General features: G+C 30.0%; 4 protein-coding genes across 9 annotated transcripts in view; 2 read left to right on the top strand and 2 right to left on the bottom strand.

Moving 5' to 3' along the window:
- LOC100646821 (polypeptide N-acetylgalactosaminyltransferase 5) overlaps nt 1–8705 on the top strand; it is a 40381-nt gene extending 31676 nt beyond the window's left edge. For 3 of the 4 annotated variants that reach the window (XM_003394509.3, XM_003394508.3, XM_020868449.2), the window contains 7 exons: nt 431–1260; nt 1982–2300; nt 2849–3026; nt 4083–4263; nt 6152–6390; nt 6473–6607; nt 6686–8705. In XM_003394509.3, coding sequence (XP_003394557.1) covers nt 642–1260; nt 1982–2300; nt 2849–3026; nt 4083–4263; nt 6152–6390; nt 6473–6607; nt 6686–6835 — 1821 coding nt within the window. In that variant the 5' untranslated portion in view covers nt 431–641 and the 3' untranslated portion in view covers nt 6836–8705. Of the gene's footprint in view, nt 1–430; nt 1261–1981; nt 2301–2848; nt 3027–4082; nt 4264–5341; nt 5523–6151; nt 6391–6472; nt 6608–6685 lie in introns of all 4 variants that reach the window. The other variant, XM_048404756.1, reaches the window with a different exon arrangement.
- A 684-nt stretch (nt 8706–9389) lies between these two features.
- On the bottom strand, nt 9390–10355 carry LOC100644920 (60S ribosomal protein L37a). The gene is made up of 3 exons (XM_003394415.4): nt 10220–10355; nt 9643–9771; nt 9390–9563 (listed from the first exon to the last, which is right to left on the bottom strand). The coding sequence occupies exons 1-3, from the start codon at nt 10220–10222 to the stop codon at nt 9417–9419; spliced, it is 279 nt and encodes a 92-aa protein (XP_003394463.1). The 5' UTR covers nt 10223–10355; the 3' UTR covers nt 9390–9416.
- A 1612-nt stretch (nt 10356–11967) lies between these two features.
- On the top strand, nt 11968–16802 carry LOC100643683 (SH3 domain-binding glutamic acid-rich protein homolog). 2 transcript variants are annotated; one of them, XM_003394404.4, is made up of 5 exons: nt 11968–12382; nt 13994–14176; nt 14364–14510; nt 14723–14763; nt 14948–16802. In XM_003394404.4, the coding sequence occupies exons 1-5, from the start codon at nt 12338–12340 to the stop codon at nt 15111–15113; spliced, it is 582 nt and encodes a 193-aa protein (XP_003394452.1). In that variant the 5' UTR covers nt 11968–12337; the 3' UTR covers nt 15114–16802. The 2 variants fall into 2 exon arrangements, with proteins under 2 accessions (XP_003394452.1, XP_012176316.1); XM_012320926.3 differs by lacking the exon at nt 11968–12382 and adding an exon at nt 12502–13099.
- LOC100642361 (uracil phosphoribosyltransferase homolog) lies at nt 15967–22580 on the bottom strand. Of its 2 annotated transcripts, XM_020868482.2 has the most exons (8): nt 22354–22580; nt 22156–22198; nt 21793–21837; nt 21562–21711; nt 21360–21504; nt 21147–21277; nt 20778–20841; nt 15967–17454 (listed from the first exon to the last, which is right to left on the bottom strand). In XM_020868482.2, exons 1-8 carry the CDS (start codon nt 22488–22490, stop codon nt 17399–17401), a joined length of 771 nt encoding a protein of 256 aa, XP_020724141.1. In that variant the 5' UTR covers nt 22491–22580; the 3' UTR covers nt 15967–17398. The 2 variants fall into 2 exon arrangements, with proteins under 2 accessions (XP_020724141.1, XP_003394441.1); XM_003394393.4 differs by lacking the exon at nt 21793–21837 and having other exon boundaries at nt 22354–22576.
- Between the last annotated feature and the right edge of the window lie 202 nt (nt 22581–22782).

The following is a 22782-nucleotide window of genomic DNA, read 5'->3' as shown; positions in this document are numbered from 1 at the left end:
CAGGATAACAACGATTTAGAGAATAAGGAAAATAAAAATAAATCAAATTTTCCGAAGATTTACAAAAGATTTACACGAAAAATTCTTAATCGTTACAAAAGTACAAATCGCTACGTTCCCAAACTACTGTAGCCTTCAAACTCTTTCAAACTTCTAAATACATTCCTTCCATTTGAAAACACGAGTTCTCCTCTTTCTTCGCTAATATCTTCACACGACACCCAGTGCAACGTTCACAAAAAATAACCGATAAAATCCTTAACCAACACAATAATCCAAAGATCACATTTCCAAACTACCATATTCTTCAAATACCTTCAAACTTCTCCAACTCTAAATGCCAGTACGCGTTTCGTTCACCTCAGAAACATCGCACAGACCACGCTCGCAAACTACAATTTCCTTCAAATTCTCTGTTTCTTTCTTTCAGATCACGAAAGTCTTAGCCAGCGTAGTCATGTAATTCAGTGGATCGCGATAGCTCACAGTGTGTCTGATCTTCCCTGAGTGACGGGTAGCCGAACGGTCGTTGAACGACCGGTGCACAGAACGGCCTGGTCGGACAGGAAGCTCGTCGCGTCTCCAACCGCGAAGGATCGGGTGATGAGCTCAGGGTACCAGGCGACCGGCCCCGACACAACATGTTCCGCTCTAAAATTCGCATTCACACGTGTCAAGTGATACTGCTCACGTCGCTGGTATGGTTCCTGGTGGACGTGATGGTGCTGATGCTCTATTCGGATTGCATCGGAGGGTCCGGATGGGGTTGCACGGAGAATAATAAACAACAGCAAACGTTAACCGAAGAAAGTTTACCTCATTCGAAAGAAGCTTTATTGAAAGAAGAGGAACAGATACAGTCGGCTGGACAAGCGAGCAAAAACCGATATAAACAGTCGGAATTACATTTATGGAGGCCAGCTAAGGTCGTCCGAGAGAACAAAGGGATGCCTGGCGAGGTGGGTGCGGCGGTACACATTTCGCCGGAAGACGAGGCCAGGCAGCAGGAGCTGTTCAAACTGAACCAATTCAACCTGATGGCCAGCGATATGATCTCGTTGAATCGGTCACTCAAGGATATTCGATTAGAGGGCTGCAAGACCAAGAAGTACAACAAGTACCTGCCGGATACTAGCATCGTGATAGTGTTCCACAATGAAGCATGGAGCACGTTGTTGAGGACTGTTTGGTCGGTCATTAATCGGTCTCCGCGTACATTGTTAAAGGAGATCATATTGGTAGATGATAAGAGCGAGCAAGGTGAGCCTGAGAATGGTTGGTTGGTGGTAGAGGAACTGGAATGGTCTGGTCTTGGGAGTGGTCTGAATAGATGGGTGCGGTTTTGAATGAGTTCATGAGGTTTTGTGTTAGTGCGCTTCTCCGATAGAGAAACCATTCCATTTGTGGCCAAATCTAAGGTTAACGTGTATACGTTGGTTAAGGAATATAATGGCATTTTTAAGTTTAGCATCGTGTTAGATATTTTTGTTTCGCTTTCTTTGAAGAAGTGAAAGGGATTATATATTCTATATATATATATATCTTATAGATTCTAAGATACTTTTCTATAATTGCCTTCTTATTTATATAATTGCCATTCTATTTTTATATATATATATATATATATATTTTTTTTTAATATCTTTCATTCGGTGTAAGCAAATTATGTAAACATTCTCAAAATCTTGGACGATCGCACACTTTTCTTTCACATTCTACTTTCAAATACTCGATCCTTCTACTGATTTCTAACATTAGAAACTCAACCTAAATGATTCACAATAAACATTCACACCAAATGTCTAGAATGTGAAAGTAGCAGGGAAACGTAGCATTATATAGAATTTAATTATTGTCAAGTCAACCAGTTCCTACTGCCGCAATGGATGTATTATTTTTCAATATTCAGTCATTGTGATCTGGTAAACATTGCTTTCACTTCTCTAAGCTTTTTTGCTCATGCCATATACTCGATTCGTAGATCACTTGAAGCAAGACCTGGAGGACTATGTAAAAACGCTACCGGTCCCTACATATGTGTACCGCACAGAGAAAAGATCTGGTCTAATCAGAGCTAGGCTCCTTGGAGCGAAACACGTGACAGGACAAGTTATAACGTTCCTAGACGCTCATTGCGAATGCACAGAAGGTTGGCTGGAGCCTTTGCTATCCAGGATCGCTGAAGACAGGACAACCGTTGTCTGTCCCATCATTGATGTGATTAGCGACGATACCTTTGAGTACATTCCGGCCAGCGATATGACGTGGGGTGGTTTCAATTGGAAACTGAATTTTAGATGGTAAGGACCACTGAATTGACTTTGTGAACAAAGTTCTGTAGCTCAAGACTGGGATTTCCCGATGTGACAATTTCCAAGAGCCGAGGTCATAATCATTTGAGTTTATGTCTCTACATCATTACATAGCTATTTGTTATATTTGTTTCACGCTTGTTTAATAAACAATTTAATGTGAAACGATTTCTAAAAATTAAAGTTCTACTGACTCGAGCTACATTAAATTATCTTCAACTTATATGTAAAGCAAGGTCACTATTTCTATATAATTTCTATGTATTTTATCTTTTTAAAATTATTTACTATATTTGTTTTACATTTGTTTGTTAAACAGCTTACTTACTATGAGACGATATCCAAAAATTGTAATTCTAATGATTTCGGTTATGCGGATTATTTTTCAATTTAACTTTAACTTTTAACTTTAAAAAAAAAAAAAAGACTAGCCTTTATTCCACAAGCCTTTATTGTCGTCTTCATGACAATATTTTCTACCGATAGATAGAATTCTTTAATTCATTTACTGACGCGAGATTTCATAAATCTTTAAGGTACAGGGTGGCGCAAAGAGAAATGGACAGAAGATTAGGGGATAGAACAGCCCCTCTGAGAACACCGACGATGGCCGGTGGTTTATTTTCTATTGATAAGGATTATTTTTACGAATTGGGAGCGTACGACGAGGGCATGGATATTTGGGGCGGTGAAAACCTCGAAATGAGCTTCCGGGTGAGTATTGATCGATGACAGTATTTACTTTATGCGGTCAGACTATTTAAATGAAAATGAAGTTATAAAACGCGAGTAAATAAAAGTGTTTCGGTCACGGAATACGTGCGTGTGCTATTCAAATTCACATCTAGTTAATAATAAAATAAATAATAATAGTAGTAAAATAATAGTTAATGATTTATATATATAAATCTTTTCTTTTTTTTTTTTATCATTTGCTTTCACAGCTAATTGCTCGTTCTTAATGCTGTTGGCTCCATGAAAAACTTTCCTTTCTCTGTTATCTATCTGTAGTTGTTTGTTCGATCCTCTCTTGTGTGGCAGAACTTTTATTCGATAATTAACACGAGAATTTGAAGAAATTAAAAATACAAAGGCTTCTTGAAAGTTCTAGAGTTAAAAGTAATCGATAATTTTGATCAGAATTGGGCGCTTTGTCTAAAATAATTATCCGAATATTATTAATTCCATTTCATCGAATAATTCATCCGGATGAAACTTGTTCGTTGTATACATAACAAATTATCTTCTCCATTTCATTATCATTTATTGAGATAATTAACAGCATAATTATTGTAAAATTATTCAAATCATAATACAAATAATCGTTAATTGTTTTTGCCTCCCACTGAATTTTGTAAACGTCTCTTCATATCACGTGAATTCACAACACGCGTTTCACGCATACTTAATCAATTGCTGGGTATTGTTATTGATATTATTTAAATAGTACTAACTTTTCATCACCGCAGTGATTACTATAACTAATTTAATAATAACAATTCGATTAAATTCGTAATCGAATAAAGTCCAATCCGGATAAATATCTATTCGATCGGATATTTTTCATTTGTTATAATCATTTTATAATAAATTATAATACAATATAATGAATTATCGTGAAAAGATTTTGCCTAACACTGTTTGATACACACATTGGATTTATTTATTGAATAATCTAGTGAAACGTTTGAGTTTGTGATCCCAAAATACACAGAGGGTTTAGCTATGGACATTTTCATCTTCATTTGTGAAGTCATAAGTACCTTGTAGGTATGGCAATGCGGTGGGACGTTAGAAATCAGTCCATGTTCACATGTTGGACATGTGTTCCGAGACAAGAGTCCGTATACATTCCCTGGTGGTGTCAGCAAAGTAGTTCTACACAATGCGGCTAGGGTGGCCGAAGTCTGGATGGATGAGTGGAGAGATTTTTACTATGCCATGAACCCAGGTTAGATAACAGCGTGTATCATTTCATTTGTATACTTTGTTTTCTTTTTTAATTCAAGTATCAATTAATAGACAGTTAATTATAGCTAGCCAATTGATAGTCAATTTGTTGACCCTCCTCGAGTTTTGCTGTGGAGAAGTGTGCATTTTTCTTTCTTTTAATTATCTATAAACAAAAATATATAATAATAACAATGTACTGTAAGAAAGATAAAGAAAGTAAAAACAATTGTAAGTTTAACGTTTGCCATCACATACTAAAAAATGTTATAAACTAAAAGTTACATAAAATACATTAGTATGTATAACTTAATTAAAAAGTAGGATTGCGAGCATTTACATGTACTTGACGGGTATCTGATACAACCAATGCTATAATATTATTCAGATAAAAATATTGTATTATAGCACACTTTTTTATTTACTTCGAATAAGAAATTTGATAGAGTATTAATGTAGCGTATCAAAATAATTTCGTAAATATCTTTATAGCTAGTAACGGTCTATACATTAAAAATATTAACACCCATAGCTATATGTAGTTGATTTATATTTGACTCTAAAATTAATCTTAAATGTGTTTTTTTTTTCTTTTTAGTGTGATATTAACCAAATTATCTTTTAGCATTTACCATCGAATTTTATATTAACATAAATGTATATCACATATTTTTATCTAAATATATAGTATATATTTTTTTTCTTTGTGTGCGTGCGCGCGCGCGCGCGTGCTTGTGTATGTGTGTGTACGCGCGTGTGTATTAAAGAATTCTGGATATTCTAGTTACATTTAGCCATGAGATTTAATTTACAGGAATACTGTTGATTTGTTTGTGGATTTACAAATATACTTTGGTATAGTCTTAACCACTCATCCATCCAGCCGACTAACAAAATAAGTTTGCTTGCTTCTTTGTTTGATACATTTTATAAGCAACGATATTATAGGTACCAAGAGAGGAGAACACGAGCGTCCATCTAATCTGAACCTTTTTAATGTATTAGATCTTTTTGTTTCTTGTTTGTTATAAACTATCCATTTGTAATTGCTAACATACTAACAGAACTGAGTTGGTTAGATATGGATGTGTGGTGGGACATTGGAGATCGCAACGTGCTCGCACGTCGGTCATGTATTCCGTAAGTCAACACCATATACATTCCCTGGTGGTACCAGCAAGATAGTGAACCACAACAATGCGCGACTCGCAGAGGTCTGGTTGGACCAATGGAAGTACTTCTATTACAACATTAATCCAGGTAGCACTAACACCAGCATTTCTGGAAAGAGAATAGACTGCAATATCGCTAACATCATCTTAAATTTTCTTTTTTCTTTTTGGGATTTACTCTATCTCGCATGAATTTTTTTCTATCGGGTGATTGGTACGCTTTTATAAGTTGCATTTAACTATAAAGCTTAAGTGCAGTTGGATACCAGCTACATGCGCATATATCAGATACCCGTTAATATTAGGAAACTAATGGAGAAGTTCCTTTTTGTTTCGTCCATCTCTAAAGCAAGAAAATGCTCTATATAATAGATGTAATCTCAAGAAAGAGGGTTATAATAGAAAATAAAAGACACAGTGAAGAGATTACTCTATTCAATCTAAAGTTTCCTTACATTTTATCTTGAAAGAGGTATAGACTTACTTTTTCAAATTTAACATGTTAAGAAAGGTCAATGTACGATAGCACAATTATTTCCAATAGCAAGCATATAGCATCAGTACAGCACACATGGCAATGTCTTTATTTTGGCACATACTTTTAACACACATCCTTCTTTCAGTGAACAGTTATATGTATAAGCACACTATCACATTATAAAGTCTGTAAATATTAATCAAATATTATTATTATTCAATTAATCCTTCTGTTCATAGGAGCCCGAAGCGTAGCTGTTGGAGATGTATCTGAAAGAATTAAGTTAAGGGAACGTCTTAAGTGTAAAAGCTTTAGGTGGTATTTGGAGAATATTTATCCAGAATCTCCTATGCCACTAGATTATTTTTATTTGGGTGATGTACAAAACGTTGAGACACAATCTTGTTTGGACACTATGGGTAGGAGAACAGGTGAAAATGTTGGAATTAGTTACTGTCATGGATTAGGTGGTAATCAGGTTAGTAACTAAATCTTCTTGATTTCTTTGAAAGTAGTAGATTTTTCAGTATTGTTGAAATATAATTTTTTATTTTAATTAGGTGTTTGCTTATACTAAACGACAGCAAATTATGTCTGATGATATGTGCCTTGATGCAGCTAGTCCCCAAGGTCCTGTCAAAATAGTGAGATGTCATGGTATGGGTGGAAATCAAGCATGGGTTTATAATGAAGAGGTACGATGTAAATAATTTGAACGCAATTTTTTTAAGAAAGTAATGATATTTCAATAAAATATACGTTTATTTTTTTAGACAAAAATGATCAAACATACTAATACAGGACATTGCTTGTCGAAACCTCGTTCGAACGACGCGATGCAACCTGTATTAGCATCTTGTGATCTGCATAACATCGGCCAAAAGTGGATTATGCGCAGTAAATTCAAATGGCAAGCCAGCTAATACGAGGTGTTTGCAAGTACAACATTTATATGTAATACTTGTTGATTTATTTAATGCTACATTGAAGGACTGATACTCAAGAGACTTCCATACATTGGGAAATCAAGGAGAAGCACTAGTATTGTACTTCATAAAAACAATTCAGTATCACGTTTTGTCGATCTATTAAACGTCGATGGGATTAATAGTGATCATAAACAAGAAATTGAGTACACCTTGAAACCGAGAGATTGAGGTTGATGCTTTTTAGTTATATAGGATTTATTTACTGTTACTAGCAGTATCGTGTATTTACTGCCATTTTTCATGGTATGCCTTCATTGATAAATGCACAAGTGTTGAAAGAAAGAAACCTATTTCCGACTGTGTATGGATATGCACAAGTGATACAAAGAGACATGTATGCGGACATTCTTCTTTTTTTTCTTTTCTAGTAAACAGTAGAGAGGAAAGCATATCAGACCACTGTTATAAATAAATAATTGTTAATACAAAAGAGAGACATATTTGATAATATGGGATGAGTGCAATGCTGGATGACTGGAAGATATATCAGTGCATTGAAACACAGATATGTTAATAGTATAAATGACGTATTACTACAGGGAATGAATGATGGAATGCTAGTGGGATTATTGTGACACTACCGATTACGATTTAGAACTTGTATTGTACAATTTTCTAGCAATTAGGGAAGAGCACTGGATCTTTTTATACTGATATTTCTAACAGTTCCTTGTTGCATCTCGTTCATATATAATTTAGTTGTTGCTTTCTTTTTATTCGTTTAAAAAGATAAATGTACTTATACCTGAATTCGCCATAGCAATATGAGATTAACGAGATATCGTTTAAGAGTATAAAAAAACTACTATTGACTGTTATTCACTGTACTGTTATACTTTAAATACTTTCTTAAATTCAAGACAAAGTGTCTTCCGCATTTTCTTAACAAAAAGAAATGCTAGATATCTTTATGATGTTCTAACATTTTACATAGCTATAATTTTTCATAAATTTGGACTATTTTTGTTTTCTGCATATTTAAAGCGTGCTAAAAATTTAGAGTGCAATATTCTTGTCGAATAGGACACGACGGAAAAACATTTCGTGTAACTAATGTAAAAATGTTGTTATTAGATTCTGGCGCCCTTCCCTTGCATTACGCTAAACTAAAATTAAACATCTTTCGTACTTCGAAAGAAGAGAAAAAGGTAGTCAACAAAGTGAAGCAATGTTTCTGGAAAATGTTCGCTAATAGTTATACTTACATTCGAAGCTGGGGGAAGAAATTAACTGATTCTATAACTTTAAACGCGCGCGCGCGAAGAAACGCATTAAACTACATTTATAATATATTAAAATATATATGACACTAAAATTTCAATTTAGGAACCTTAATGTCAAGGAATATACTCAATCTTAAGTTACATGAAAGAATGGTGATGGTGCAACAAATTATCGCGTCTTTACAGCTTAATTATATATTTAATTATTCGTACAAGACGATAGTATTTATTTTTGTACAGCAGTTAATTTTTATTAAATCAATATATTATTTGAATATGCGTTTAATTGTATTAGCAGAATTTGTAGATAATTTGTTAGTCGTTTAAACTGATAACATTTAGTTAAATTCAAGTAAGTGCACAAAATATAGAAAAGAAAAGATAAAGTCAATAATAATTTGTAAACAAATTTTTGATCTTATAAATTATCCATCGCATCGTGAATTTATATGTATTGTTTTATCATCTTTATTTTACTTCATCTTAGGCTTAGAATTAGAATTATTTATAAAAATTATATTATTAACAAAAATAATTGTAAGAATTACATTGGAACATTAAAGATTACTTATTGGCACACACATATGAATTAATAAAATTTATTTTTAAGAAATTTTCTGTTACATCAGAATATTTATGCATATGTATGTAAATACCATTTAAGTAAAAAAATCTACTTTTTCTATCATTTATAATAAAGTCAAATACTAGAATGAACATACCTTCAAAGACAATAAAATATTCTATATATGTTCTATTGAATTTAAATAATATATGTGCATAATATTTAATTTCAACAAACAGTACTTATAATATATTTTTTTTAAATTCCATACTTCTTCAAATATTAGTTAATTTAATCAAGATAATATGTATTCCTTTTTTATGAAAAGTTCTTATCAAATAACCACAAAAAAAAAAAATTTATGAAAATTATAAAATTATTCTAGCGAAATTTAATATACATTATTAGAACAATGAAAACATAAATATAAGTAGATATATCATAATTTTGATGTGCCTCCAAAATAATTTCTAAATATTCTTTCTAATAAAAAAGAAAAATTCTACCCTCATATTATCAAATATTGCTTCAAAAAATTTAAGTCTTATGTATCATGTTAAATTGTCATGAATCTATTAAATACAACACAAAATAATCTTGTTTTTTAATATTATCCCTTCACCAGAATAAATCTAGTAACTAATATCTTACAACTAAGTAGTATTAAAGAATCAAAGGGTTAAATAAAATGGACAAAATATCATTATGAACTACATATTATATTTATTTACTGTTCTTTAACTTCACGTAACCTCCTGACAGCAGATCTAACAGAAGCAGCAGCTGTTGTTGAATATACCCATGCACCTCCAGCAACAGTCCTCTTGCAACGTTTGCAGGACCAGATACCCACTACACTCCGTTTCATAGCATCCTACAATAAAAGAAATAAAATAGAAATTGTAGTCTTTATTTACTTCATCACATTACTGATTATAGGATTTATCTCTCACCTTGCCACAGAAGGTGCAGGTGTATTTGCTGTGCTGGGTAATTTCCATTTTCTTAACCATTTTTCTGAGAGAGGCACCATATCGAGTACCATATTTACCAGTGATTCCAACCTTCTTCGTGCGTTTAGCCTAATAGATAGACATAATCGTATTTTATAAATTAAATACATTTGCCATTTATAGCCTAAATGTATTCATAGATCACAATAATTGAAATGATAAAATATTTATTTACAAAAAAAAAACACTTATTTGACACTGATAGGTTAACCAACCATAATCGCCTTTATAATATTAATCTTTCTGATAAACTTTTATTACAAAAGAAATTAAATATATTGCATTATTTTGTTTCTATTTCATAATAATTAAAAGTTTATTGCAATATGACAATTAAATAGCGATTTAACTGTAAATGCAAACATAACCTCAAATCACTATTTCTACACAAATTATTTGCAATAAATAAACAATATATACAGAAACATTTTGTCGGTGATCCTTTTCGACGTAAAATTATCGACTTCATCAATATTTTAACAAGATTCACAAAATATTACCAAATAACAATTCTTACCATTTTGCACAAATATGATATACGTTCCAAAAGAACCGGAAAAGAGAAGAAACTTTACAGTCCGATATTCACTACACGTCGTCACCGGAAATCGTAATGCAATGGTGCATTCACGAAAGGCGCGAATTTGAATCGTACGTTACAGAAAATAAACGAAGATATTCTCGCGCGTACTCTTAAATAAATACTAGAATAAGTTATCACGATCATTTTCATCGTTTTCGAAATACCTACAGCGACTACAAAACGTATCGACAGACCATTGTATTTATTATAGCATTCACCTACTAATTAAATAGGTTCAAAGTACATTAAATTTCGTATTACAACGATCATTATTACGACAATTAGATTTGATACTATAAAAATGAAATGCAAAACTTAACAGGATGTATGCCAGTACTTTTTGTCTAAATCTCCTAATACAAGAATATACGTTTAGGTACAGCGGATATGCAATTTTAAGTGACCAAAAAATTTTCATAGGCAAATATAGTCGTACAGTTGACCTCAATACCGAAATCGTTACGTTTTGACGAAGTGTACGTCTGAAATACGTGAAGTGGAGTAAGTGAATGTGAAAAATAAAAGCCGGAGTGTTTATACCAGTTCAATTTATTCAAAATAAAGATTGACCCTACTTTGTTCAGTGATCATTTTGGATGATCACTTTGATTACAAAGCGGATGAAAACAATATTTTTCCATGAATCATCTACGTTGATCATGCAGAGTGAAAAGATGTAAATTCGGCTTTAAAAAATATTTCTCCTTCTATATCGCCACCTGTATTCTTATTCTGCGCGCCATTTTCAAACATTTTCATTCCTCATTCTTATTGCACAAATCTGAAATGCTCTTTGAAGTCTGTCTTATATCGATTTTTACATTATGTTCTTATTCTGTTCGACAGAACGATCTTACAGAGTAACTACGGTCTTACATACAGAGTCTTACAGAGTACTTCTTACTCAGTTGTTCTTATTTTTATTTACTTAAATGATTATAGAATTATTTGATATTGTGACATTATAAAATTACAATGTGTCATTAAAAATACATTTTTTCTTATATTTAATTAACGTTGTTATGAATTCAAGTACAATATAGATATAAATATGAATATACAGCGGCTGACAAAAGTATTCGAACATTTACCAATATATTTTTATAAATATATTATGTGTATTGTACGAAACTTTCTAAAATTTCGTTAGCACTATACTGAAACATAACTATCGTGATTATAATAGTCAAATTTGGAATCAGTCCGAAAATATATATAGAAGTTACAAGAAATTTATTGCAAACATATACTTGATGAAAAATTAGTATACAGTATGAATAGTAATCTTAAACATGCAATTAGAGCTAAAGATAATATCACTACATATTGTGGCTTATTAATACAGTAAATAATTAATTGTTCAAATATTTTAGTGGCTTTTGTAAAATTTATGCTTTCAATAAATATCTTATAACTTCTATATTTTTATAACATTCCCAGCACTGTTTCAAATTTTACTAATATAATCACGATATTCGAAATTCCAATACGTAATTTATATATAATGAATAATTTCAATATGTTTCGTGTAATATAAACATAAAAAGTTTCTAAAAGTGTTTGAGTACTTTCATGAGCTAAGTAAGTAGTTTCTAGTCTCTTTGTCAAGGCTGGTCAAGGATTCGTCGTGTACACTGTGCAATGATGTGCATGAGAACGTTCCTATAACTGTCCTAAATAGTATTATTTGTTTCAGTGTCCTTCATAGTTTGGTCGATAGTAGACTCTACACTACTCTACAATCTCTAATTCATCACAAGTCACAAGCACCCCACCTATAGAAAAAAAAAGAAGAAAAAATAGAAACAGTGACGTGTACACGAACATTGAGAACGCTCGAAAACTGGCCTGAAATGACGTAGCCAGTGGATCCCAGACTAAGACTAGCCAAACCCGTGCACGTTAAATCAGTGTTGCTCACTGTTGGCGATCCGCGGGCTAATAGCCTATAGTGATTCACTGATCGCTTATCACTCCGCGAAACCGCTAACCGTGGCACACGTCGAATAGAAGCGCGAGAGTGTCAATTGGTAACAAAAGCACCGGTTAACGATGGTTGTTAAAGTCTACATATCGGGTATCAGCGGCAACAAGGAAGTGAGTGGAAAAAGAACGTAACCAAAGAATATCAAGATATTTTATCCCCGAGACCGAGTAACGAGAAAGAGAGAATGTGTGCGTGCCTGTGTGTAGACCTATTATATATATGTGTATGTGATTTAGAAGAGAATGCCAGATTTACGGGCACCTGAATTCTTATTCGATATTTTCACGTTGGATCGAGTTACGTTAGAAAAACTTCACGGTCGAGGCGTCGATTAACGACCGACAATGTCATCGAGTGAAAATCCTTATTGAACGTGACACACTACATGGTTTATCGATCGAAATGATTCATTTATATACGCGTCTAACGAAATGCAGTTATTCTTTGATTGGATGTATTAAAGAACATACATATGTTAGATTCAGTTAACACGATTGCCATACGAATTTTATGTACATATTTTACACTGTCAATCTTAATGGATTAAAATATACTACACTATAATTTTTGTTAAATATTGTGTTCTATTTGCGCACTTTCTCTCTGACAGTATTATCAAAGTCATTCACATTGTTGACAATTTCTTAGTTCGCGAAATTTATTTTAACCTCAAAAATTTAGTAACGTAGATCATTGATGACCATCGTGGCAATCAACGTGTTAAACTGATTGTACCTCGTAATTTTGTGAGAAATGTATACATACAACGAAGAGATACACAGAATGCCGAGGGATATGTATTCCTGGAATATAGCCACAGGTTTTGGGTAATCGAATCTTTGGATTAACAATAGGATTGTTAAAGTGAATCTATTTGAAATCGTTTATAGATATTTAGTAGATTACAACGACGCAGTTTCAGAGGTCTAAATGACATTTTGTAAAATGAATAAAAGCTTGCTTTTTTTGTTTCACTTTCCTTTTATGTATCTATTATTTTAACTATTTCGATACATATTTTGTACTTTAGTCGTGAATGGTTCTATAATGTTTACGTTTGACATTGTAAGGAGAACTTATGTGCCTTTGATCTTTTACTCGATTTTTACTTCAATCTCGATCCATGATCAATTCGTATGCATTTTTACAGCACCATTTATAATACCTTTAGATTTTAATATTCGCTGATAAGATTATAACGGCATACGTTTTTCGAATCGATACGTTACGTTCATTTACAAACTTTTGAAACTTGATCTTTTACTAGTAGACTGCGGATTTTTATGCATTTATGAAAAATTGGAAACTACAAAATGCACAAAATACATATAGTATGCAGAAATACATATAATATCTAAAGTATAATAATCTGTAATATTCAGTGGATGAAACAATTTTCTACGTAGGTTCTATTTATTTAGTTGCATTCATGAAAATTAAAATTTGTATTCGTCTACTTTTGTTAGTGGACCACTAATGTCCATGTGTTTATGAAAGATTTAAATGTGCAAAAATGTACATTATGAAATATAGGAAATATTCAAACAGTATTTAGCAAATGAAATAAATTTTTATTTAAGTTCCATTTTTTATTTATGATAAAAATTAGTATATGAAATAAAGATATAAATTTGCATAAACATTCATAGCCTACTTATTAATAATTAAGTTTAGATCATAAAGAAAATATCTAGGTTTTATATTTAACTGAATTCTTTTAGGTGAAAAAGAGGCAACAACGAGTATTGATGATATTAGATAGCAAAAATGTAGAGTATGAGACAATTGATATAACAGAACCAGGGAAGGAGATGGAAAAGGAATTTATGCAATCTAATGGTATTGCGAGAGATAGTAAATATCCATTACCTCCACAGATATTTAATGAAGATGAATACTGTGGGGTAAATGTCATTATATCAATTCTGACAGTTTATAATCTAAGTTATAATAAACAATAATAATGAGAAAAGCTAAGAAAATCTAGCTTCAGAAATTAATAGTAGCTTATACAAGATTCTAAAATTTAAACTAGAAATTCTCTAAATGTCATGCTTGAACTATAAATGATTATCATGAATCATCCCACAGGATTATGAAGATTTTGATTTGGCAAATGAAATGGATGAATTGGAAGAATTTTTGAAAGTGGAACCATCTGCTAGTGGAAAAGAAAATGTTCCTGATTCAAAACAAAGTGAAGAAATTCAAGAAAATGGAAATACTACAAGTCGAGAGGTAAACATTGTTGGTAATAGAACTTTGTCTAACAATTGTAAGGAGAATGTTAAATGTACCCACATATGTTATTTAATTTATACGTATATATTTTTTTAACATTATTCAAAAACTTCATCTGTAATCATCTTAGTTATGTTTATTTGCCGGTGTTTTGTCCTTGATACTAAATTTGTACCCTGTCCATACTAACTACTACATGTTTATTTTAGCCTTCCACAGACAAAGAAGCAGCTGCAATACAAGCAGAAAGGTAAGCACTGTAGATACATTGATTGCATAATTTTGTGATCAATCGTTTAAATTGGACAATTGCTATAGCTGTAAATATGTGTAACTGAAATTATTTGTTTTTATTTCTACATAACAAATTGTTTGAAAAATAAGAATTGTTTTATTATAGATACTTTAATTGCATTTTTTATTTGTTATCTTAGTGTTGAAGAAAGAACAACTTTACCAAGTGAAAATGTACAGTCAGATGAACCTAAATCTATAGAAAATGATGGTGAAACAAAACCTGAAGAAGATACTACGGAACATACAGAAGAAAATGTTGAAAAAAATGAAGAGAAATCTGGTGATCAAGAGAAAGAAGAGTAGATGTGAAATAAACCCATATGATTGTGGGACATTTTATATTTCTTTAAAATCCTTGGTTTTCCACCGGAAAGGATATTTTATAAAAGCTATATTTATCACACTTCTAAGGCTGAGTGAAGGTACTGCCAAGATAATATTTCTGCTTTCTGCAGAAAATATAGTTAACAGTATAAATGAAGCATAAGCGATACTTTTATAGAAATATTTTATATTTGAAATCGAGCATGTTTTCACCATCAGATTTTTTATCTGACTAGAAGATAATGAATTTCACTTTTCTTCATATCAGTAGATAATATAAATTTTTTAATTTCTTATGCTGATATTTTACATTGTTTATATTATATTTTATTCTTTATTTTTAAACAAAGCTCTAATATCGTGCTAGGAGTAATAAATTTTCAGTATTGAGAACGCTTTTTTGTCCTGTTACTCGCTAAAACTATAGCAATGAATTTTAGATAGATAAATCCTACTTAGAAATTTATTTTTTTGTCTCAAATTTCTTATTCATTAATTATTCTTAATCATTTTATAATTACATTAAACTGTTTTTAAGAGTTTATTAAGTATCCATGTATATTTATCAGTGGTCCAAGCTATAAATTGTAGACTTACCATTTGTACTGAAGAATGGCTTCCATTTACAATGATTTGGTCTTAAATTGTACTAGTGTCATTTGATTGGTTTTGTACGAAATTTCTAAAAATATAGATTCTTAGTGTGTAGTAAGTTCGGACAGTACGACACTCAGTTTTGTATGAAATGCAATTCTTATAAAAGACGACACGAAATTAGTTATAATAGGTTGTACCGATGATATCGTATGCACTAACGATTTTTTATGGTCAAATGCATCCTAAAATAATTTTCGCTATTACTTCCAAAAAACGTTAGGCTTAATATAGGTCAGATTTCTTAGTTGCACGTGATATATCTGATAAATTTGTTTAATTTGTTACGATTATATTTATAATCTAATTCGCATAGATATTCCGTAATTGAAAACAGAAATAGGGTAACTTATAGCTGATTTCCTTTTCTCATGCTGAAAATGTTTACTTATGAGATCAAAAATGAGTGAAAGTTTAATGGAGATGTTAAAACCCTTTTATCAAAGGCCTATTCATTATTGTTTGTACAAAAAATTTAATATTGACAACATATATTTATGCAGTGTTACTCATCCAAACAGCTTGACATAGTTTGTTTTACAATATACACACTTACTGATCAGGTAATAGACGGGTATTAATCACGAACAAATTCAAAGCTTTACGCGAGTGTTATGAACTGTTTTATTATGAAATGAAGGTGTAAAATATCAAGTTCATTACACTACGTTTATGCATGAGATAAAAAGCCTGACTAATTTTAATATAACGTACCGCAGCTTTTGAATATCAAATATATGCTATTAAAATCAGACTAGGAAAAAAAGAGAAATTAAAAAGCTTTACACATACGAATCAAAATGTCCACCTCGTTCTTATTAGAGAATGATATATTCACGAGCAACAGGTGTTGGACATGAGCATCACAGTTAATAAATTTTAACATTATATGTATTGAAAATATATATTTACAAGAGCAATGTTCATTATACATGATATATATAAGTCATGCCAATCATTGTTACATACATATAAAAATTTACTAATAAATACCATAATAGAGAAGTTTAAAAATTTGTCTAATAATTCCACATATACAGTTTTGTCATCTATGTAAGTGTATCATACGAATCTATTCTATGTACCTATCACTAATCAACATTCACTGGTCATTAATTGAATTTATACATTCTAGGAATGTTTTTTGGTAAGTAAATTACTTTTACTTTATAAAACCTGATATTTCTCTTTTTAATAAAAAGCAATTTAATATACTTCGTAATCTTACACGTCAATTTGATGTTCAAAAATCGATCTAACTATCATATTAACAATTTTATATATATTTATATATTCTTCATAGCATTAATTTTTAAAAATAAATATTTGTTTTCCATATTAACAATGAATAAACGACTAGCATTAACGTTAATAAATACGAAAATAAAACATCGAGTATATAGAAAGCAAGTTTGTCAAGTTTAATAGATAAATTAGCTATTTTTATGTAATAAACTGAGTACAGAAATATTTTAAACGTATGGCATAATTACATTAAAAAAATATATTCCTTAACATTTTGGTAATTATCTTCAATTGAAATTTGTTAAAAAATGAAATTAAACTCTAACATCTGCATAACGTGTGTGTATATTCGTAACACAAATTCTTCAAATATCTTTCCCTTGTATGTTTGTAGTCTCCCCTACGACGAAACGAGAACATCCTGGAAACAATAATTGTCGTGTTTTTGAAGTTTTTATGAAGATCATCTACAAGATAACTGTATACAATGAATAAAATTTTATACACATAAGTTGTTAAAAAATATTAAAAATAATATTTAAACAAGTACAAAATTTTTCAACAAAATCAAATTCTTTTTATATATTTAGTAATAGGAAGGAATACTTCAGCTATAGAAAGATATCACCTTATTTAAAATAAAAGGCAATGTACCTTAAAACATTTGCTTTTAAAGTAAATCTTTGTATTCACAAACGAATAAAAAAATAAATCACGTTTCATTTTTGTAAAGTTTTGTTTATTTTAAATTGTTTATGTTAGGTAATTAGTACTTGCTGTGAAATTTTATTCATATTTCTCAAGATATACATATTATACAATATTTTCACTAATATAAATTTATTGTGAATGCTATAAACATTGAAAATTACTCTGTGGTAACTTACAGTATAACAGGTGTACAAGTATCGTTCGTAATAACAGACATCTGTGTACACTCAAATGATATAATATAATGCACATATGGTTCTTAAAATCACAGCTCTAGATACTGTAATGCAGCTCTTTTTATAGGCACGTTTCAAGGTAAATTGTTTTTTGAAGGGTCTATAGACTTTCAGAGTTTAAACCTTATATGTCTCATAATAGAAAAAGGAGCAAAAAAATAAAAAAAAATAATAATAATAATAATAAAAAGAATGAAATCAGTAAAGAAAAGTTATAAAAGATAATATATAATAATTATACTTTTAAAAAAGATTATTACATGTAAAAGCTGCATCATCAATTCTAGATACCATTCAACAGTCACACAAAAAATCTGATTAATATGATAATGATATAGGTAATAATAAGCTTCATAAATTTACATTTTTTAACATTTTCCATAGTTAGAAAATTTGTATGTACTTTAGTAATACATAATAATTATAAAAATGGTTCTTCATTTTATAACAAATGATTTTAATTTGGTATATGTGACTATTTATGAAAAATGAAATCACATATTAGTATCGGTAAGTAACATTGTCATACATCATTTTGGTGTATGTTTTTAAAAACTTATGTTTAGTACTATGTTGAATATTATGTTAATATTTGTACTTATTCACACACTATTAGCATGTATTAAAACAAAATTAAACTCAACAGTTGACACTATTATAATGAGAATTAGGAGAAAATCGAAATACTAATGCCAAACATATTGTTGATGCAAAATATCATGTTTCGTTATGCAGATATTAAATGTTCTCATATCATTAATTTCATTATAATGATTCATGTTTACAATAAAATACATATCTATCTTGATATACAATACCATTTATATACAAATTGAAGAACAAGATGTTTAAATAATAAATAAATAATATTACTTAAATACATCTTGCAATACTTATTAAATTCAATTTAAGACGTGTACTTAAAAACAAAGTATTTCTATAATTTCCTTATTTATTAATTATATAATTGCTTTAATGACAAATTTATCTCAAAACAATTATCTAAACCTGTAGAGTGACTACCACATTATTATGCAAATTGTATTTTTAACTATTAAGTAAAAATTTTGTTTTATCATTCAGATAATGAAACATTCTGCATTATTTTATATTTTTTTGCTACAATTGTATGAAACTATTGAAAATTATCAAATAACTTATGTCATATACAAAATTTCCAATATTATAGTTCACATTATAAATTAATATCATTTTTATAAATTGTATAAGTTACTATTTATAGCAACATGAAAAAACTGTGAGAAAATTAATATTCTTTTATAGAGCATTTGAAAAAACTTTATATATTGTTACTCTATAACAAAATCATACTTTGTTTGTGAAATTCACAAAATATTGGCCTAAAATATAATTTAAAAAATTAACTTTTTGTTGCTATTAAAATTGTAACAGTCACTGAACTATAATTTTAATGAATAATTACATAAAAGATATTTTTCATTACACTTTGCGCATCATGTAATGCATGTTTTACTGTGGGATTACTTGTTCTGTTGAAGTTCATAGTTCACAGTATATAGAGCAAAAAATAGAAAAAAGATTGTAATTGTTATATTATGCAGAAAAGATCAATCAATTTATATATGATTGATTTATCTTAATTAAATAATAATAAAACATATTACTTACAACTATACATTAAGAACAGAAAATCAATCTACAGAAGGTTCACATGATTTCTTAAATACAAATATAAATACACAGTTTTTAAAGTATATACTCTGAATACATGAGAACAAAATACATACATATCTGCGTACATTCACTCAGGTATTAGTTGAAGAATAAACATAAAGCGTTCTTTCATGTTTTTTATACAATATTTCGGGAATATTGATTTAATAAACAAAGAGGTTTTTTTATTATTGAAGATTATGAAGATTATGAATATAAATCGCAAATCGAGAACCATACATGAAAAGTGTCTCTAAAGTACCACACCATTAAAATCTATATTTATACATTCTGCAATACCATAAAAATTAATTTGTAAAACATACATAAGATAATAAACAAGATAAATGCTTTTACAAAACTTGAAGTAATTATATAATACAGTATTGCCAACACTATGTAAAATTCTCAATACTTTTTAAGAAACACTTTTCTTCTACATATAACTTGTACTATATTGATTTTTTCTGTTTAAGTCTATTAATAAAATTATATGCTATTTAAGCGTAATAATAGATATCAATACTGAAAATTATTAAATAATAAGGTTAGTTATAAGTAATAGTCAAAGCATTTTCTTTGACTATTTTGATAAGTAACTTAAACATTGTGCAAAATTATACATTTTTACTATGTGCAATTTTAACAATTGCGTGGAGATTTTTTGTACTAAAACTTATGCAGTAACCATATTTAATGAATTTTCATCTTTTTTATGTATAGATATTTAAATAAAAAGTTAAGAATGTATTTGCAAGTCAGAAGTGTAATGATAACAGAACATGAAAAATGATGTTGCTATATTAAATATGTATTTCTTGTATGATGATGAATTATGTATTATGATTACACAATTGATCACACTGTTTGATATTTCCTTGCAATAAATCAAAAATAACTTACAAAAGTTAGCAGTGGTAATGCTATAAACAAAATATTAATATCTTTTCTCCTGTAGGAATTCTTTCTATAAACTGTATTATGCTTTATGATTATACTTTAGAGAAACATGTTACCTTCTGCACCTGATTTTCTATCAGTTCGTCTATTGTAGATACTAACTTATGATATAATATGCTAATAAAATATAATTAATCCGTACCAAAGTATTTCTGTCCAAAATGATTTGGAGCAATGCTATGAATCTCTGATGTTAAAATTTTCATCTGTAAAAGAAAATTTATTTTCATTCGAACAATTAAGATATGTTTACAATATAAAAGTAGTTCGAAATAACTTAATTAATACATTTAGTAAAGAATGTCTTAATGCAGTTTACCTTTTTAAAAGCTGTTAAAAAGTTAATATTTGTTATCAAGCTCATAATTTCAGGATCGGCAGCTAATCTGCCTTTTGGGCTTAAAGTGAACTTAAAGAAAGTTTAAAGTCTAATGAAATATGATATCTTATGATTTGTGTACAGAAAGAAAGCGTCTAATAAGATACTGTTATAATCAGAAAGTATACACACCTGAGGAAAGGCAGTGACTAGAGACTTAGCTGCAATTGGTGTACAAAATAAATTTGATAAAATGATATTTTCTTCAATTACGTTATGTTCTTTTAGGACAGCAATTGCTTTTATCACAGTATTCCCAGTACCTTTCATTTAAAATAAACCATTGGTTTTACAATATTGTACACAAAAGAACTTACATGTATGATCTAAAGCTATTACACTTACTCATTATTGGATACATAAGTAAGACTTTCCTTTCAGATATATCATCTGGAAACTTTGCATAAACTACTTTGGCTTCATGGGTGTCTGCATCACTTTCAACTAATATTTTCCCAATTCTTATACTACGACAACAGTCTCTTAAACCCTGAAAATGCATTATAATTAATATGCTTTTACAAATCCAGTTATTAATAAAATATACCTGTTCCATGGCTTCTCCGCTTCTTACTATAGATACTCCACAATTTCCTTTCTGATACTTCAAACCATTGTATTTGGCACCAGTTGGTGTAGTTACCACACATTTGGAAAAAGGTAATTGATTTAAACTTTCTTCTATCACTAGTCTTATCTAGAAATGTTTAATTTGCTGTGTACATAATCCACAACTTATCATAGATATGTAAGTCATAAAATTAAAAAATACTATTACCATAAAAATATCGATTTGATATAATTCAATTACTTGTAATAAATTCTACAGAAAAAATATCAAATTAATATCATCTCTAATTACAGGAAATACAAAAATAGATTTTATTAGATAAAATTAACTATATTTTTCGGCGAAAGCATAAAAACACGATGTATACAGTGGGAGAATGGCCACGTCTGACGAAATGATTTGTTCTCGAAAAAGGGACCAATATTATTAAATTTCTACTCGTTATGAAACATATGTTTCACTCATGATGCATGCAGTTTTAGTCGTAAGTGCTTAAAACAAATAAATATTACCTCGAAAATACATGACAATGCGTCAGAACATATAATTAAGTAGAAAAACAAGACTCACCAGACGGTCGGCGTAGAACTTGAAATCGCTCCTTGTGGTGTTTCTGTAAACGGATATGCATTGTGTCCATTAAATTGTTTAATTGCAGGCAAACGACACAATGACACAATGCGCCGGCATCATGCCGGCATTTTAAAGCTAAAAAAAAATACTTGTATACGTCGATACACGAATCATTTTCGCCGTCGGTTTACTTACTTGTCTCGCAATATAGTCTGCAGTTCCTTCACTTGATTATTGCATGGAAGAATTTTTAAGTTCGGTCCGTAAACATCAGCGATATCGTTGCTTTCGTTTAATTTCTTTGGGATCGGTGTTACCTCCGTGCTACCCATGCTGATTTCTTGTATGCATGTACTAACTTCGTACTACCAGGTACTATACTAGGTACTATGTGTAGCACTAGATACTATTATATTATGCAGAGATGAGAAGATGGGTAGGCAAAGGAATGTGGGTCTGATTGGTTATTTCTTGTAGATCCAATGCAATCATAAAGATACGCAATTGTATTGGTCAAAAGTGTTATATATATAGATACGATAATGTAATAACGCGTGATGGTAAGTTGGGCGATAAATACTGATATATATATATATTTAGTATACGACATAATATGTATACATA

Source organism: Bombus terrestris, chromosome 3 (assembly GCF_910591885.1).
Source record: "Bombus terrestris chromosome 3, iyBomTerr1.2, whole genome shotgun sequence".
Lineage (NCBI taxonomy): Eukaryota > Metazoa > Arthropoda > Insecta > Hymenoptera > Apidae > Bombus > Bombus terrestris.
The sequence above is the reverse complement of the archived record's forward strand: the minus strand, read 5'-3'. Positions and strand labels throughout refer to the sequence as shown.

Excerpts from the sequence above, each read along its gene's own strand:
- LOC100642361 (XM_020868482.2), bottom strand. The coding sequence starts at position 22,490 with ATGGGTAGCACGGAGGTAACACCGATCCCAAAGAAATTAAACGAAAGC. Across the intron at positions 21,505-21,561 it reads GCGGAGAAGCCATGGAACAG|GGTTTAAGAGACTGTTGTCG; the intron begins GTATATTTTATT and ends ATGCATTTTCAG. Across the intron at positions 17,455-20,777 it reads TTTTGGACAGAAATACTTTG|GATGTTCTCGTTTCGTCGTA; the intron begins GTACGGATTAAT and ends TATTGTTTCCAG.
- LOC100643683 (XM_003394404.4), top strand. The coding sequence starts at position 12,338 with ATGGTTGTTAAAGTCTACATATCGGGTATCAGCGGCAACAAGGAA. Across the intron at positions 12,383-13,993 it reads GTATCAGCGGCAACAAGGAA|GTGAAAAAGAGGCAACAACG; the intron begins GTGAGTGGAAAA and ends GAATTCTTTTAG. Across the intron at positions 14,764-14,947 it reads GCTGCAATACAAGCAGAAAG|TGTTGAAGAAAGAACAACTT; the intron begins GTAAGCACTGTA and ends TTGTTATCTTAG.
- LOC100644920 (XM_003394415.4), bottom strand. Across the intron at positions 9,564-9,642 it reads CCTGCACCTTCTGTGGCAAG|GATGCTATGAAACGGAGTGT; the intron begins GTGAGAGATAAA and ends CTTTTATTGTAG.